The following is a 19,961-nucleotide window of genomic DNA, read 5'->3' on the forward strand; positions in this document are numbered from 1 at the left end:
AAATGAACCTGTGCACCATAGATGGAACAACATTTTAAGAGGGTACGAAACTCAACAGAGGTCACTCATGTAAAGGAAACTTTCATGCCTGTGTCTCTGCACTAATTTGTGGTAGAAAATTAACATTGTGAACCAGCAATCTCCAGTGCAAAATACTCATCTGAAGACAGTTGAATTGTTGTCAATTGAAATATAATGGCAAGAAGTTAGCATCATCCATTTGCAAACCCAAAACTTCATGGAATAGTCTAGTATTTCATTCACACTTTGTATTTGGCAGTGTTGTGTTTACAAAATATGCAGCTGTCTAGTTAAGAACTTTGCCATATACTTTTTTTCCCTATCTGTGCAAATATACTAAACACCAAAGCATCCCATGGACTTTTATAATTCTTACTAAATAAATTTTCCCAGTACAGATCCTCTTCTACCTTGCTTTCAAAGATCTTCTCAGATATCTTTGCACAATAACATACAAAACTGTAGGAAAATCACATCTTTGTTCCATTGTGCACAGATATTTGAGAAGACTGAAGAAAGGAAGATACAGAACAGAACAGAATGGACTTGATGAGAAAAGAAGCATAGCTTTGGACCACAAAGGTTAATAATGGACCTAATGTATGAAATAAGACAATTACAATATCACTATTAGAAGTATGGATGATGTGGTAGCTTTTCTTGGTGTAGAAGATACATATGATAGTATATGCAAAAGGAAAGTGTGGAAACTTTAAAGAACAATGGGGTGGGCAATTACTAGGTTGGTGCATAAGTTCGTAGTATTTTTTTATAAGTTTAATAAACAGAACAGATATGCTTAACAGAGACTTTACTAATCTGTAACATATTCTCATTCACTATTTACAACAGTCTGTAAATTCTGCGGTAACTTTCTGATTCTGTGATTGCAGAAATCATGTGGTTTTGAGGCAAAGAACTTGTTGAGCCATGTTCAGAGAACATTTTCATCTAGAAAAGAAGTTCCTTGAAGGTTGTTTGATAGAGAGCAGAAAAGGTGAAGGTGCAAGATCAGGTGAAGAAGGTTGGTTGGCATGACTTTCAAACCCAGCCCTTGTATATTTTTAAAAAAATTTTCATCAGTCTAGCAGAATGTCAGTGGGCATTATCTTGGAGTAGATTCGCTTGATACAGTCTTTCTTGTCATTGTTCTTGGACTGCATCTGCAAGACATCTCAGCTGATGACAATAAATGTCAGCACTGTTGGTTACATCTAGGGGACGCAATTCGTAGTACACTACTTTTCCACCATATGCACATCTTTTGTGGATGTGTGCAGATCTTTGTATGTCGAATTGCTGCTTAGTTTGGGCTCAATCAATCCTTTATTTTCCTTATGTTACCATGAGGACACCATTTCTCATCACTAGAAACAATACAGGGTAGGAATGGTTGGTGTTGTTCATGAGCCAATTGATGTTGAGCACTCAGGGATGCACATACGGACAGCTGACAATTTTTTGTGACTTTGGCTTAGAGCAGGAGGTACCAACACAACCAAATCTTGAACCTTCCTCACTGGATAAAATACAACACAATAGTGGAATGCTCACAGTTCATCATATTTGACAGTTCTTGAGTACACTGACATGGATCATTGTGGATTAATGTTTTTAAACAATCTTCTTCAAGCTATCAAGATCTACCTGAAACTGGAGAGTCGTATCAAGATGACCCTCATTAAAGCCATTTCTCTTGCCATGTTCTGTCTAGTGGCACTATCCCCATCCCATACATTACCAAATGTTTCTTGCTCCTTCCACAGCTATCACCCCTCTTTTGAACTCAAACAGAAAAATATGTCGGAAATGTTCTGATCTCTCCAATTGGCACTCCATTTTCTAGTGTCCACATCCCCACTCACTATCTCCAAATGACAATCTTTTAACTCAAATAGCAACAGTGAACTACAAATAAAAAACGACAATCAATAAAAAAACTATAGCAACAAGATTACCAATGTGCAAAACAAAAATGCTATGAATTTGTGCACCAATTTAATTGATCACATGGAAAGTAAGACGTGTGCAGAAGAAATCTAAGCTGCATAAATGTTGGAATAGGAGAGGATATATTAGCTATAGCAGAGAAATGAGCTAAAATAAGTAAGTGCTCTATCACCATTGCTTTTCATCACAGTAATGGATGACATGTTTCCAAGAGTGGCAGGACAGATTGGAGAAGGAAATGTGAAAGCAATGTTGTTTCATTGTTTTTTTTAAGGCTTGAACATCCACTACTTCATATAATGTTTGAATTGAACTGAATTTTATTACTGTAGAGACCTCACAGGTTATCTGAGGTGTTAGAAGTGTCAATATAATTACAGTACACACATGTTCACAACACAAAAAATTACTAATTTCTATATAGTAGTTGCATTACTGGGAGAGCATATGGGAATGATTGACAGGAATGTGGGAAAGAAATACAGTAGAAGAAGAATGGGTAGCTTCAAGGGATGAAGTAGTGAAGGCAGCAGAGGGTCAAGTAGGTAAAAAGATGAGGGCTAGTAGAAATCCTTGGATAACAGAAGAAATATTGAATTTAATTGATGAAAGGACAAAATATAAAAATGCAGTAAATGAAGCAGGCAAAAAGGAATGCAAATTCTCAAAAATGAGACCAACAGGAAGTGCAAAAGGGCTAAGCAGGGATGATTAGAGGACAAATGTAAGGATGTAAAGTCATATATCATTAGGGGGTGAGATAGATACTACCTACAGGAAAATTAAAGAGAACTTTGGAGAAAAGAGAACTACTTGTATGAATATCAAGAGTTCAGATGGAAACCCAGTTCTAAGCAAAGAGGGGAAAGCAGAAAGGTGGAGGCAGCATATAGAGAGTCTATACAAGGGTGATATACTTGAGGACAATATTATGGAAATGGAAGAGGATGTACATGAAGATGAAATGGGAGATACGATACTGCATGAAGAGTTTGACAGAGCACTGAAAGACCTAGGTCAAAACAAGGCCCCAGGAGTAGACAACATTCCATTAGAACTACTGACAACCTTGGGAGAGCCAATCCTGACAAAACTCTACCATCTGGTGAGCAAGATGTACAAGACAGGTGAAATACCATCAGACTTCAAGAAGAATATAATAATTCCAAACCCAAAGAAAGCAGGTGATGACAGATGTGAAAATTACCGAACTATCAGTTTAGTAAGTCACGGCTGCAAAATACTAACATTAATTCTATAAAGATGAATGGAAAAACTGGTAGAAGCCGACCTCGGGAAAGATCATTTTGGAAGATCATTTTAGATTCTGTAAAAATATTGGAACATGTGAGGCAATACTGAGCCTACAACTTATCTTAGAAGATAGATTAAGAAAAGGCAAACCTACGTTTCTAGCATTTGTAGACTTGGAGAAAGCTTTTGACAATGTTGGCTGGAATACTCTCTTTCAAATTCTGAAGGTGGCAGGGGTAAAATGCGGGGAGCAAAAGGCTATTTACAATCTGTGCAGAAACTAGAAAGCAGTTGTAAGAGTTGAGGGACATGAAAGGGAAGTAGCGGTTGGAAAGGAAGTGAGACAGACTTGTAGCCTATCCCCGATGTTATTCAATCTGTATATTGAGCAAGCAGTAAAGGAAACAAAAGAAAAAATTGGTATAGGAATTAAAATCCACGGAGAAGAAAAAAAAAACTTTGAGGTTCACCGATGACACTGTAATTCTGTCAGAGACAGCAAACGACATGGAAGAGTAGTTGAACAGAATGAACAGTGTTTTGAAAGGAGGATATAAGATGAACATCAACAAAAGCAAAATGAGAATAATGGAATGTAGTCGAATTAATTCAGGTGATGCAGAGGGAATTAGATTAGGAAATGAGATGCTTAAAGTAGTAAAGGAGTTTTGCTATTTGGGGAGCAAAATAACTGATGATAGTCGAAGTAGGGAGGATATAAAATCTAGACTGGCAATGGCAAGGAAAGCATTTCTGAAGAAGAAAAATTTGTTAACAGAGAGTATAGATTTAAGTGTGAGGAAGTCGTTTCTGAAAGTATTTGTATGGGGTGTAGCCATGTATGGAAGTGAAACATTTATGATAAATAGTTTGGACAAGAAGAGAATAGAAGCTTTCAAAATGTGGTGCTACAGAAGAATGCTGAAGATTAGATGGGTATATCACATAACTAATGAGGCTGTATTGATTAGAATTGGGGAGAAGAGGAGTTTGTGGCACAACTTGACTAGAAGAAGGGATCAGTTGGTAGGACATGTTCGGAGGCATCAAGGGATCACCAGTTTACTATTGGAGGGCAGCGTGGAGGGTAAAAATTTTAGAGAGATACCAAGAGATGAATACACTAAGCAGATTCAGAAGGATGGAGGTTACAGTAGGTACTGGGAGATGAGGAAGCTTGCACAGGATAGAGTAGCATGGAGAGCTGCATCAAACCAGTCTCTGGAGTGAAGACAACAACAACAACAAGTTGATATTATGAGCATGGGTAATGTGGTAGCTTTTCTGTGTAGGAGACACAAAAGGAAAGAATGTTTACATTATTACAATAAAGTCTGCATTTTGTTACTGTTCACTTATCTATTACTTCCTAAGTTGACAAAAATTTCAATCACACCATTTACTTGACCTTAGTTAAACATTCATCAACTTCATAAGGACTCAGACTTCATAAGCACTCAGTTCTAATAGAAATTCTTTGGTTTTTGTTTTGGATTGTTGATTTGATAACTATTTTTACCCCCTGCTGATTTGGAGGTTAGTACTGACCTGCGGTATTCCTGCCTGTCGTAAGAGGCCACTAAAAGGAGTCGCACATGTTTTGGCTTTTATGTGTTGGTGTCCTCTGAGGTTTGGACTCCAGCTATTCCAGATTTCTGTTGCTAGTGCATGACATTTGGGGAAGGATGCCTTATGTGGTGCTTTTTGTTTGTCCATCATGCACCAAGATCTTGCATGCTACATACTGCTTATAGCGGGCTTTGCACCCAATGTTTTAGGGGTTGCCTACTTCTCATCTCCCGCGCCATACCGTTCTTCAGACCCACGACAATTCTGTACTATTTTAGTAATCCAGTGTGGTAGCCATTCCATCATGGTGGGGTTCTCATGTACCCTCTTGGTGGGAGCTCCCTGACAACACAGAGATCGCAGTGCTGATGCCACAGCTGAGACCTCCCTGCGTATGCCAAGGAGTAGGTGCCCGTCCTTCTGGGGCACCAGGACTCTCGGCAATGGCCATCCCACCAGGTGGCCCTTGCTGAGGCAGGGTGGCAACGGTGGGGAGAGCCCCTGGTCTGAGTGGGTGCCATCAGGGCGAATGACCCGCAATGAAACTTGTTAAATTGAATCAAGTTGGTGGTCACTCAGCCCCAGCAGTCTCAAAGCGTTTCAGGAATGATTTTGATGCTGTGACCTATGATTCCTAATGATACCCCTCCCTGGCTACCCTTTGGGAGGTCCATCGGGCGACCAGGTCCCGAGAGCTGTAGTTGCCTCAGTACCTCGTTTGCAGCAGGACTGATGAAGATACCTTTCAGGCAACGAAGCCCCAGTTTTTTTTGTAGACCATCTCGAAGATAGGTTTGGGGAAGTGGTGGAATTGTCTAAAATGCGTAGTGGGTCAATTTTGATCCAGGCGGCCTCCCCAGCCCAGTCGTAGGTGCAGTTCGCATGTGACAAGCTGGGTGACATTGTTGACTCAATTACGCCCCACAGAAGTCTTAACAGGGTCTAGGGTATTATTTTCCATCATGACCTTCTTTTGCAGTCAGATGAGGAGCTACACGCCAACTTGGAGTGACGAGGTGTCCACTTCGTTGGCGCATGCATAGAGGACCCAAAGATAACACCATTGCTGCCAGTGCCTTCATCTTGGCTTTTGAAGGTGACTCGTTACCTGAAAAGGTCAAGGTGATGGTTTACCATTGCAACGTGAAACCTTATGTCCCTCCTCCTATGTGGCTATGTGGTGCTTAAAGTGCTGGAGGTTTGCTGTAACTCCAGCACCACCAGCAGGGACTGCGGTCGTCCTCTGCACCTGGGTGCTCCGTGTGTGCCTCCTCCCACTTGTGTCAACTGTGGGAAGTTCCACATCCCCTGCTCACCTGACTACCTTGTTCTCCATAAAGAGTGGTGAATAATGGAAATGAAAAACCTGGGCAGGTTCAACTATCAAGATACAAAAAGAAAATACAAATGCCTTAATCCTGTTCCAATGACTGCATCCTATGCTGTGACTGCTACTCCGTTGCCCCCATTGGAGACGGCTGTCCCCTCACTCTTCCCCTATGTCCGTGATGGGGGACACTGCTCCTTCTGAACACTGGGCACCAACCCCCAAATTGATGGGGATATCAGAACCCGCCCCCCCTCCCCCCGCCAGAGGTAAGTCAGCCTCCTCCGATTTCTCTCATGGAGAAAGAGTCCCTTGGAAGTGTAACTTCTAAGGCATCCTCCAGCATGATAGCTGACATCAACATCAGTGAGTGACTCAAGGGGCCTTGAGTGGCAGATCGAAGAGTTTTCTGCTCTTCGTCTGTCCCTGTCCCCCCTCCCCCCCCCCCCCAACCCCCTCCCAGGTTGCTCCAAAGGAGCAGCATGGGGAGGGGACGAAGAAGAAGAAGAAGAAGAAGAAGAAGAAGAAGAAGCTGGGTAAGGAGGAAGAGGTTCAGGTTGCCTCTGTGTCGCCTGTTCTCACCAGCTCCGCGTCTGAGGACGATTTACAGATTTTGGCGTCCCCCAGTGACCTTAAGGTCGCCCCCACCTCAGACGTAATTGTTCTCAACTTAGGCTCTCCTTTGGTTGCAGTACATGACCTGGTGGCATAATTTGCCTCCTCGGTTCCTTCACACCTTTTTCGGCTGCGGACAATGTCATTCTCCAGTGGAATTGCAGCGGTTTTTCCCACCACCTTGCTGAACTCCGACAACTTATCAGCTTTCACCGTTTCTTCTGCATTGCTCTCCAGGAAACTTGATTTCCGGTAATGCAAACCCCCATCCTCCATGGCTATCGGGGTTATTATAAGAATTGAGCAGTTTATGCAAGGATATCTGGTGGAGTCTGCATCTACATCCTTAACTCTCTTTACAGTGAGTGTGTACCTCTTCAAACACCTTTAGAGGCTGTCACTCTTAGGGTGCAGACACCTCAAGATGTTACTGTTTGCAGTAACTATCTTCCACTGGATGGGGATGTCGCACAACATGCATAGGCTGTGCTGATAGCCCAAGTGCCACCAACTTTTCTGCTACTGGGCGACTTAAATGCCCATAACCCTTTGTGGGATGAATTGGTGGCAACAGGATGAGGCACTGTCATTGAACAAGTGTTGGCACACCTCAGCCTTTCCTTCTTAAATAATGATGCCTCCACACATTTCAGCTCATACTCAGTTATCGACCTTTCGGTCTGTAGCCCTGGCCTTCTACCACTCATCCAATGGAGTGTGCAGTAGTGAAAACTTTCTGATCTTTCTGTCACTGCCACAGCGTCACTCTTCCGGGTGCCTCCCAAGGTGGGCCTTGAAGAAGGCTGACTGGAACTTGTTCTCCTTCATTGCCACTATTGAACCTCTTTCCCATGACGCCATTTACGTGGTGGTTCACATGATAACCACCGGCATCGTTTCTGCAGCCAAATCTGCAATTCTCTGTTCTTCCTGGTCCCCTCGGTGGAGGATTGTGCCTTGGTGGTCGCCGTAGGATGCTGAGGTGATTAGAGATTGCAGACGGGCCCTCCAATGTCATAAGCAGCACCCATCACTCGAATGCCTCCTTACCTTTAATTGGGTCCATGCCAGAGTCCATCACCTTATTCGCCAATGGAAACAGGAGTGCTGGGAAAGGTATGTCTCCACCATTAGCATCTGTACCTCTCCATCACAGGTTTGGACCAAGGTTAGGTGACACTCTGGATATCAGACCCCTGTCAGTGTACCTGGGCTTTCCCTGAATGGAGCAGTATGTACTGACTCAGAAACAATTGCAGAGCTCTTAGCAGAGCATTATGCTCAGAGTTCTGCTTCTATGAATCACCCTCTGGCCTTCCACTCCCTGAAAGAGTGGTTGGTGTGTCGGAGCCTTTCATTCCATACATACCACCCCGAATTGTACGATGCTTCATTCAGTGAGTGGGAGTTCCAAAGTGCCCTGATACAGCTCCTGGGCCAGACCGCATCCACTATCAGATGCTCAAACACCTCTCGGTGGACTGCCAGCGACACCTTCTCGACCTTTTCAACCATATCTGGGTTGAGGGTGAGTTCCCATCACAATGGCAAGAAAGCAGCATCATACCAATGTTGAAACCTGGCAAGAAACCACTGGAGGTGAACAGCTACCATCCCATTAGCCTCAGCAACGTCCTGTGCAAGTTGCTCGAATGCATGGTGAGCCGGAGGTTGAGTTGGATACTTGAGTTTTGGGGCCTTCTGGCTCCATCTCAGGATGGGTTCCATAAGGGCTGCTCTGCCACCAATAATGTGGTCTATCTGGAGTCTGCCATCCATATGGCAATTGCCCACTGTCAGCATCTGGTTGCCGTAGTTTTTGACGTGCGGAAGGAATAAAATACATCATGGCGACATCACATCCTCACCACACTTCATGGGTGGGGTCTTGTACTATGAGGTGTCAAAACCAAGTGAAACAATCACAGGTGCTCCTTACCAAACACAATTAATGCATTTAAGCAGAGCATTAAAAGACAAATGACCACAATACAGCGAGAGGTATGATAAAGTGATTTTGCAGCATGACAATGCTCTACCCCATGTTGCAAAAGAGGTCAAAACACACTTGGAAATGTTAAAATGGGAAGTTATACCCCACCTGTCATCATATTCTCCAGACATTGCTCCTTCTGACTATCACCTGTTTAGATCAATGGCGCTTGGCTGGCTGACCAACACATCCAGTCTCATGAAGAAGTCACAGTTGGATCGATTCCTGGATCGTTTCAAAAGATGAACAATTTTTTCGACATAGGATTCATACACTGCCAGAAAGATGGGAGAAAGTAGTGGCCAGTGATGGAAAATACTTTGAATGATACATGTGTAAGCAATTTGTTTCATTGAAGCTTCAAATGTTGGGGGGAAAATGGCAGAAGCAAAGTTTTACACCTTGTACCTTTGCACCAAGACTACTGTATTTAAGTAACATGTGACTAAACATCAAATGCTGTGGTGTGATGAAACAATGTTTTTTGTTTAAAACTGTGATGTATTCAATACAACATGCAACATTTGATTGTTTAATATTTGTAATACTCACATCCTATTTTTATCATTGCAGCAATTTTCCATAGTGGTGGATCTGATAACCTGAAGACTGCTTTTAAGCTGTATCGAGGTCCACTCCTGATCATAGAATTTTTATTTCTGATGGGCATAAATGTGTATGGTTGGAGATCTTCTGGGGTCAATCATGTGCTTATTTTTGAACTTGATCCTCGAAATCATCTTTCTGAACAGCATTTGATGGAGCTGGCTGCTATATTTGGAGTTGTTTGGACCTTAAGTGTACTGAGTTTTTTATACAGTGAATCTCTTAGTATACCACCCTATGTAAATCCACTGTCTCTTATTATTTTAATGGTTGTGTTCTTGGTTAACCCTGTGAGGACATTCAGATATGAGGCCAGGCTGTGGACTATGAAAGTTCTGGTGAGTAGCAATTTGACAAAGATCATAAGTACGCTATTATTACTTTTAATGTAATGGATACCTATCTTCTGTAATATAAAGTATAATTCTGAGAAACGATTACAAATAGTGTTGTCTGATCACACAGTAGCATTTGTTTCTGTGACCTGTTGTAAGCTTTGTACTGATAAAAATATATGTCTTCTAAACATGCATTGGTCATGCATTTTAACCATACTACAAAACTGTTCTTGGCAATCGGTCTTCGATTATGTCCTCCTCCTTTTCTCTGATGATATTCAGTGGAAAGTTAATAACCTGCACTCAAGTGATCACTTTTCAGTCTGCATATCTTTCAGAGAGAACAACTTCTGAAAGAAACTAATGATAGCTAAAAATATTTGAAGTCATGAGACCATTCTATCACGGCTGTATTAGACAAGAGATTTAGTTCACCAAACTTAAGGACACATTTAATGTAACAGAAAACCAGAGGTGTGGGGTGACTATATGCAACACATGAAATAATTCCAAAGCAATATCCAAATAATGTTAAAGAACAAAAGCACACAACAATTATGAGAAGCAATCCAATTAACACACACCAAGTTACCATAAGAAAGCACATATTCAAGCTAATCTTGTTTGACCATCTTGTTTGGATGTGCCCAGGTCTATGGTAGACCTAGACAGTGTTAGTGTTCATACTTTTCAACTGAATAACTAAATCATTATTCCCCTCAAATTTGTGTACATACACTCCTGGAAATGGAAAAGAAGAACACATTGACACCGGTGTGTCAGACCACCATACTTGCTCCGGACACTGCGAGAGGGCTGTACAAGCAATGATCACACGCACGGCACAGCGAACACACCAGGTACCGCAGTGTTGGCCGTCGAATGGCACTAGCTGCGCAGCATTTGTGCACCGCCGCGGTCAGTGTCAGCCAGTTTGCCATGGCATACGGAGCTCCATCGCAGTCTTTAACACTGGTAGCATGCCGCGACAGTGTGGACGTGAACCGTAAGTGCAGCTGACGGACTTTGAGCGAGGGCGTATAGTGGGCATGCGGGAGGCCGGGTGGACGTACCGCCGAATTGCTCAACACGTGGGGCGTGAGATCTCCACAGTACATCGATGTTGTCGCCAGTGGTCAGCGGAAGGTGCACGTGCCCGTCGACGTGGGACTGGACCGCAGCGACGCACGGATGCACGCCAAGACCGTAGGATCCTATGCAGTGCCGTAGGGGACTGCACCGCCACTTCCCAGCAAATTAGGGACACTGTTGCTCCTAGGGTATTGGCGAGGACCATTCGCAACCGTCTCCATGAAGCTGGGCTACGGTCCCGCACACCATTAGGCCGTCTTCCGCTCGCGCCCCAACATCGTGCAGCCCGCCTCCATTGGTGTCGCGACAGGCGTGAATGGAGGGACGAATGGAGACGTGTTGTCTTCAGCGATGAGAGTCGCTTCTGCCTTGGTGCCAATGATGGTCGTATGCGTGTTTGGCACCGTGCAGGTGAGCGCCACAATCAGGACTGTATACGACCGAGGCACACAGGGCCAACACCCGGCATCATGGTGTGGAGAGCGATCTCCTACACTGGCCGTACACCTCTGGTGATCGTCGAGGGGACACTGAATAGTGCACGGTACATCCAAACTGTCATCGAACCCATCGTTCTACCATTCCTAGACTGGCAAGGGAACTTGCTGTTCCAACAGGACAATGCACGTCCGCATGTATCCCGTGCCACCCAACGTGCTCTAGAAGGTGTAAGTCAACTACCCTGGCCAGCAAGATTTCCGGATCTGTCCCCCATTGAGCATGTTTGGGACTGGATGAAGCGTCGTCTCACGCGGTCTGCACGTGCAGCACGAACGCTGGTCCAACTGAGGCGCCAGGTGGAAATGGCATGGCAAGCCGTTCCACAGGACTACATCCAGCATCTCTACGATCGTCTCCATGGGAGAATAGCAGCCTGCATTGCTGCGAAAGGTGGATATACACTGTACTAGTGCCGACATTGTGCATGCTCTGTTGCCTGTGTCTATGTGCCTGTGGTTCTGTCAGTGTGATCATGTGATGTATCTGACCCCAGGAATGTGTCAATAAAGTTTCCCCTTCCTGGGACAATGAATTCACGGTGGTCTTATTTCAATTTCCAGGAGTGTATTTGACATTTGAAATCCACTACTAAATAAAGGCATCCTTCCTAGTTTTCTGGAAACTGGACTCCAGTTTCTTTACCACTCAGGTACTGATATTATTAGCCAGCTTCATTTTTCCACTAATTAAATAAAAATTAAGAAAAATAAAATTTTAAAAAATCTTGCTGCTCTTGCTCTTAACTTGTTTTATACTCAGCATTTTTGTAACTTATTGGTTTTTAGAGACTGTTGTCAACTGTTCATATATTAAAGCAGTGAAATTTATTTAATAAGAGTACTAAAGTTAATCAGAATTTATATCCCCGAATCTAAATTATGGAAGGGTTGGATAATACGGTATTCCTTTATTTTACTTCATTTTATTTTTTAATATCTAAGGAATTCCAATTTCCTGCCTTGAGGCTGATGGCAGTCTGTGAAAACTTTGCACTTCTCTACATTTAACTCAATTTTTAACCCTAGATAGGGACTCTGTCTACACGGAAATCATTTTTACTTCTACTATTGTGGTTCTAAATTTCACAGTTTATCCTAAATTCACTCTTTTTATTAACAACAAATATCATTTGGGAATAAATGTATCGTAAGATGAGTGTAAGGATCCCTAGGTTTCTGAAGCAGCTGATGGAACATATTTGGTTACTGACTTTACATGATACTATTACTACACACTTTTGTAAAATAAACACTTTTTGACCCTGGTTGTATTGTTTCAGGCAGTTAAGCCTTAGGACGGTATTAAATACACTTATAAGGACCTGTTACAATATCAGCTTGAAGTCCAGGTTGCTTATATTTTTACATATTTTCACTCCAAAGTATCTTATAGCATTATCTTATATGCTAATGTAGCTACAGTAAAAAATTTAATCGTCCAACAAAACTGAACAGTGACATTACACAAAAAAGCAGATAACTGAACACAGTAGAGGCTTCCTCAAAGATATCCCTTCCAGAGCATTTTCTCCTTAATGGTATTTGTTGCATGTGATAAAAACCAGGTTTTGTTGACTTGCAATTTACATAAACCTGATCCAAGACACAAAAACAACATTCTTACTGCTGTAAAGGTAAGTTACACACAAAACTAACAGGGACTCGCCTGATCTTTCTGCAAATTTGAGATCTGTTACAGAATACTTTCTTAGCAGTGCAACCTATTTTAAGTAAGCATTCCAACCAAGATCTTGGGCACACAGTAATACAGGTTTTTGCCAGTAATGAACAGGGTCTAAAACATAAAAACATTTAAAATAAACCAATATGCCAAGTCAGTGTACGCCTCACTGATGACATTACAGCTCAGATCGGCCCAGGACCTGCCTCTAGGCTAGAGTCTAGCATGGTCTCTTCAGAAGGTGCTCCTGATGAGAAGCACCATCTGATTAGAGGTGCCAGTGGGGTTGAAAATAATGTTGGGCCAGCTACTCAGTTTTGATAGTGATGTTGTTGGCACCACAACCCTCGTAGATTCAGATTTCTTGTCTAGGGTTCAGAGTGGGTTACTGTAATCTGATACAAAAAATTTTCAGCAAGGTCCAATATGGCAAAGTATCGACTAAAGTATTATTGTAAATTAAAGATAAGTATGAACCACCTATTTTATTGGCCACTTGGATACAGATAAGAATGGTTCTATAACAAATATCAGTGTGGTTATGCAAAGATTAAGCTAAAAATAGAAGGTGAAAAACAGGTATTTAATACAACTTAGGAAGCCCTTACTCACTTTTTAAAAAAAATTGCTGCAGTGCTGTTAACTTCACTGTTTCAATAATAATTAATAATTTATAGCAGTTTAATTATAGTTAATTATTAATACAGTTATAGCAGCTTTTTTAAATTGTACCTCGACTTGTTCCACATCCCTGGATGTTTGTCTTCTTAATGAGGTCCACAGAAGATGGCAAGCGAATGAATAAATAAAAAATATGTAACATTTCTTGATGTTTTGATGGATAGCAAGTTACAGTAAAATAAACTTATCGTAAAACTTATCTATAAATGCAAAGCATGTTAAATATACTGTGTGCTGACTCACAGGCAAACACTTAATATATTTTGTATATGTTTGCTTTAATTACCCTTCAGAAATCTTTTGAGGTATTAAAGCTCAAAGCTAAAAAAATGAACACTAAAAATATTATGTAACACCGATAAGTGAATGCTATTACAAAGTGAAAAAAAATAGTGAAGATACAAGATTATGATGATGAAGATGGTGAGGAGGAGGAGGAGGAGGAGGAGGAGATATGTGAATCACATGAAGAGAATCATCATTCTTGAACTTTCTTCTCAATAAACTTTTTTGGGAGGACACATCAATATTCATGATATAAGACACAAACACAGTTTCTTTGAGGGATCTGCATATTTCTCTAAGGTTGTGGGTAAAGTCTTACATATTGATGCAAAAATGTTTAATGAAACACCCATGTCAAGTCAAAAAATTAGTATCACTGAAAAGCAACCAAAAAATTATTCCATGGCAATCAACATTTGAAAAACAAAAATATTAGGGACAAATAAAAGAATATGAAACTAGGCACTTCTCTTAAATGTTATTTTATGATCTACATGTGGAAATCTTTATTAGTAGTATGAAATATTACAATATTCACTGTAAAAGATATCTATTTGTATAGTACGTAGCTAATTGTTTTCCTCAACAGTAACCGGTATATCCATGTAAATAGTCACTGTAAAAGATATCTATTTGTATAGTACATAGTTAACTGTTTTCCTCAACTGTAACTGGTATATCCAAGAAATAACAGATAAATAAGAATAACTGATCAGTATAACTGTAAAAAAAGTTGCCAGTTTCAAAGTAATATGTTCACTGAAATCTTGTACAACTGCAGAACAAAGATTTGTAAAAGTAGCTTAATGATAATCATCGAAAATTGTTAACGCAGACGTGAAAAACAGTTTGCAACAGCTATTTCTCTCTTCTAATATACTGTGTACCATGATTCAGTCCACATCCCCAAAAGTTGTCTAGCAATGGGATCTGCAAGTGCTAATTTTTTTGTTGCTCTTTGTTGTCCAATGTTGTGAAAGACAAATTTGATTTCTCTGTACAAATTTTTCCCATAATCAGCTGTATAAAATTTGTATTTTCATTTTCATCAACAGGGGCGGATAATTGCAGCACCATTTTTCCATGTTGGGTTTGCTGATTTCTGGCTTGCAGATCAACTGAACAGCCTTGTGGGGGCATGCTTAGATTTCCACTTTCTCATCTGCTTTTACATAAACAATGGCAATTGGTTTGATGCTCAAGGTACTGACTTTAAGTGGAATATAGAAATGTTCCACTGTTCCACACCTATCGTAATGTATTCACCCCCTTCCCTTCCTCCCCATCTGCTCCTCCCTGCCCCTCTCCCACCTCTCAATCACCATTTTTTCCAACTCTCTCTCTCTCTCTCTCTCTCTCTCTCTCTCTCTCTCTCTCTCTCCCTCCCTCCCTCCCTCCCTCCCTCCCTCCCTCCCTCCCTCCTTTATCTTGATAAATGTGAGTGGAAAGGATAACTACTGGCAGTTAAGACAGATAACAGCAAAGCAAATTACATAGATTAGCCAGAACTAGAGTTAAAAACAAAGATTCTTTCATTTAACTCCATAAAGCACAATAAGCACATCTTACTAAAAAAAAATGGTGTTTCAGCTGATAGTACAAGAACATATATTAAATGTTTGATAACATATCTTTAGACAGAGAATGTTTATCAGAAAATTACTTTTATTGGAAATCACAGACATTGAATGAAGATATCTTGAATATTAAAAACTAATGTCATAGAACTATTCAAAGAAGATAAAAAATAGCTAGGACAAGTAGTCATAACACAGAACCTAGATCTTCATGTGCACCATACCAACAGTCCTTAAATACAATGTTGAATTCCTTCATGATGGCTTTTTTACACAAAATCTTCTCAGTGAAGTTATATGTTAATTTGTTATAAAATTCCAAGCTTTTGACAGTATCCTCTATTGCCTGTGTTGGGAATCTGGTAACATGATACAGAGTTGTAAAGCACCATTACTTATCCACAAATCTCATATTGTATACCTGTATGAGGTATACCTGTATGAGTGCAGCTAATATGTAAATTACTTGGACTGCAAGAGATGGCTGGCAGGTGCTTTGGGAATGTATCACCAAGGCAGTCCTGCAGGAATAAATTTAAAGAATTCCAAATACTGACTGTTGTAACATTGGACAGACACGATATCAGAAGCAACAATGACAAAGTTTTATTCTACTGCCACATGAAGGAATCATAGAACCATAACAACACTGAAAGAAATAGAGATCAGTACAAAGTCATAATTAAAGACCACATCAAAATAGAGTCTTGTAGGTGAGCATACAATAAGCTAGTAAACATAACTAAGACCAAGAGCCCAGCGCACTTGGTTCACATTGAGGTGTTGTGCACGTGGCACAGTGCTTGCTGTGCCATCTGTTCAAGTTGTGAGGTGACCTCTCTTGGTTGTCTGTGGTGACACTTGCACCATGCATTGTTTTATTAAGCATGCTCACACTGTAGCATTAAAACACTCCTTCCCCCTTGCGGAACCCTGTAGCATTAAAACACTCCTTCCCCCTTGCGGAATGTCCATGTCTTCATCAGTAGGTGATAACTGCTGGAGAAGGTGTCTTGCTGTCACAGGAGCATATGGCCTGTAACGGCACAGACACGGACAGGATTGGCCCCCACTCCCCACAACAGGCTGTAAGAGAGTAATGGTGATAATGGTGCTGGTGCTGTACAATATTCACATCCAGGCAGGCACTCAGCAAAGGAGGCACCAGAGAAGATGGCAGTGGCGACAGGATGCGGAAATGGAGGTGGCTCAGCACTGATTACTCCACCTGGCGGCGGAGGCAGAGGCGGCGGCAGCCTGGTCCTTGTAGCACCAACCGAAACAGCCTTGCTGTGCTGGTACTACAGCCATAATTTTTCTCGATGGCATCCAGCTTTGCTGTATGGTTAAATGATGATGGCGTCCTCTTGGGTAAAATATTCCGGAGGTAAAATAGTCCCCCTTTTGGATCTCCAGGCAGCGACTACTCAGGAGGATGTTGTTATCAGGAGAAAGAAAACTGGCATTCTATGGATAGGAGCATGGAATGTCAGATCCCTTAATCAGGCAGGTAGGTTGGAAAATTTAAAAAGTCAGATGGATAGGTTAAAGTTAGATATGGTGGGAATTAATGAAGTTTAGTGGCAGGAGGAACAAGACTTCTGGTCAGGTGAATACGGGGTTATAAATACAAAATCAAATAGGGGTAATGCAGGAGTAGGTATAATAATGAATAAAGAAATAAGAGCGCAGGTAAGCTACTACAAACAGCATAGTAAATGCATTATTGTGGCCAAGATAGACACGAAGCCCACACCTACCACAGTGGTACAAGTTTATATACCAACTAGCTCTGCAGATGACAAAGAGATTGATGAAATGTATGATAAGATAAAAGAAATTATTCAGATAGTGAAGGGAGATGAAAATTTAATAGTCATGGGAGACTGGAATTCAATAGTAGGAAAAGGAATAGAAGGAAACGTAGTAGGCGAATATGGAATGTGGTTAAATTTTTAAAGTCTTCTGATTTGTCCAATGTTTTTACCAAGATTTTAGGGAGAGGGTCTTAATTTGTTCACAGGGTGACTGGCTCGCTCATATTTTATGTTAGTGGCCAGACAGTGACAATTTCCTGTGGCATTCTAGATGCTCCGTCTTTGTTTTACTTTCTTATATAGCATTTTTCTTCTTTTCCTGCTTTCTTTGCGTGTATACTTCCATTTTGCTAAGTTTTTCCACAATCATTTCCTTTCATATGTGTCAGGGGGTTGATGACCTTGATGTTGAGCGCCCATAACCCCCCCCCCCCCAAAAATAAAAAGACAATATTATGGAAACGGAAGAGGATGAAGATGAAATGGGAGATATGATACTGTGTGAAGAGTTTCACAGAGGGCTGAAAGACCTAAGTCGAAACAAGCCCCTGGGAGTAGACAACATTCCATTAGAACTACTGACAGCCTTGGGAGACAAAGCTCTACCATCTGGTGAGCAAGATGTATGAGACAGGTGAAATACCCTCAGACTTCAAGAAGAATGTAATAAGTCACAGCTGCAAAATACTACCCCGAATTCTTTACAGATGGATGGAAAAACTATTAGAAGCTGACCTCAGGGAAGATCAGTTTGGATTCCGTAGAAATGTTGGAACACACAAGGCTATACTGACCCTATGACTTATCTTAGAAGATAGATTAAGGAAAGGCAAACCTACATTTGTAGCATTTGTACCTTTAGAGAAAGCCTTAGACAACATTGACTGGAAAGTTCTCTTTCAAATTCTGAAGGTGGCAGGGGTAAAATACAGGGAGAAAAAGGCTATTTACAATTTGAACAGAAACCAGATGGCAGTTATAAGAGTCGAGGGGTATGAAAGGGAAGCAGTGGTTGGGAAGGGAGTGAGACAGGGTTGTAACCTATCCCTGATGTTATTAAATCTGTATATTGAGCAAGCAGGAAAGGAAACAAAAGAAAAATTTGGAGTAGGAATTAAAATCCATGGAGAGAAATAAAAAATTTGAGGTTTGCCGATGACATTGTAATTCTGTCAAAGACAGCAAAGGACCTGGAAGAGCAGATGAACGGAATGGACCATGTCTTGAAAGGAGGTTATAAGATGAACATCAACAACAGCAAAATGAGGATAATGGAATGTAGTCGAATTACGTCAGGTGATGCTAAGGGGAAATGAGACACTTAAAGTAGTAGATGAGTTTTCAGAGCTCTTCAGAGCATTTACGCAAGGTTGGCACTGGTGGCAACACCTACAACGTGCTGACATGAGGAAAGTTTCCAACTGATTTCTCATACACAAACAGCAGTTGACCGTCATTGCCAGGTGAAACGTTGTTGTGATGCCTCGTGTAAGGAGGAGAAATGTGTACCATCATGTTTCCCACTTTGATAAAGGTCGGATTGTAGTCTATCGTGATTGTGGTTTATCGTATTGAGACATTGCTGCTTCCGTTGGTTGAGATCCAATGACTGTTAGCAGAATATGGAATCGGTGGGATCAGGAGGGTAATGTGGAACACAGTGCTGGATCCCAACGGCCTCATATCACTTCCGGTTGAGATGACAGGCATCTTATGGCTGTAATGGATCGTGCAGCCACCTCTCGATCCCTGAGTAAACAGATAGGGACGTTTTCAAGACAACAACCATCTGCACGAACAGTTCTATGACGTTTGCAGCAGCATGGACTATCAGCTCGGAGACCGTGGCTGTGGTTACCCTTGACACTGCATCACAGACAGGAGCGCCTGCGATGTTGTACTCAATGATGAACCTGGCTGCATGAATGGCAAAACGTCATTTTTTTGGGTGAATCCAGATTCTGTTTGCAGCATCATGGTGGTCGCATCAATGTTTGGCGACATCGCGGTGAACGCACATTGGAAGCGTGTATTCGTCTTCGCCATACTGGCGTATCACCGGGTTACACATCTCGGTCACCTCTTGTTCACATTGACGGCACTTTGAACAGTGGACGTTACATTTCAGATGTGTTACGACGCGTGACTCTACCCTTCATTCGATGCCTGCGAAACCCTACATTTCAGTAGGATAATGCACGACCGCATGTAGGTCTAGCTGTGCACACTGTCAACCTCGCACTTTGTTTATCAAATTCATAAGTATTTGGCCCAAAAGACAATTACGTCACACCAGTTACGCATGCACAAAGCTCCTTAAAACATGCACAACTTGATTTCTAGTTTCATAGAATGTAGAGGAGTTTTAGTGTAGCACAGCACAGTAGATTTAGTGCTGTGTGTTACAGATTACCAGATCTACATTACATTTAACAGCATTCAAAGAAAAATAACCAACAAATCTGCACGATATCCAAAGTTAGACTGTTCATGTGCTCTTCCACAAAAGCCCCAACTGTATAAACTGATAACTGTGTATGCACAACCACATTCATTTTTCAACTATGAAACTATTTTGGGTACATGTGTGTGCATGCACGTGGGCATGTGCAAATGAGGGACTAAAAAAAGAAAATAAAGAAATGTATATTTTGT

General features: G+C 41.5%; 1 protein-coding gene across 3 annotated transcripts in view; it reads left to right on the forward strand.

Moving 5' to 3' along the window:
- Positions 1–19,961, forward strand: part of LOC126268152 (xenotropic and polytropic retrovirus receptor 1) — a 237,758-nt gene that overhangs the window by 182,839 nt on the left and 34,958 nt on the right. For all 3 annotated transcript variants that reach the window (XM_049973695.1, XM_049973693.1, XM_049973694.1), the window contains exons 6-7: positions 9,303–9,673; positions 14,968–15,115. In XM_049973695.1, coding sequence (XP_049829652.1) covers positions 9,303–9,673; positions 14,968–15,115 — 519 coding nt within the window. The remainder of the gene's footprint in view (positions 1–9,302; positions 9,674–14,967; positions 15,116–19,961) is intronic.

The sequence above is a fragment of the Schistocerca gregaria genome, chromosome 4 (assembly GCF_023897955.1).
Source record: "Schistocerca gregaria isolate iqSchGreg1 chromosome 4, iqSchGreg1.2, whole genome shotgun sequence".
In the NCBI taxonomy this organism is placed as follows: domain Eukaryota; kingdom Metazoa; phylum Arthropoda; class Insecta; order Orthoptera; family Acrididae; genus Schistocerca; species Schistocerca gregaria.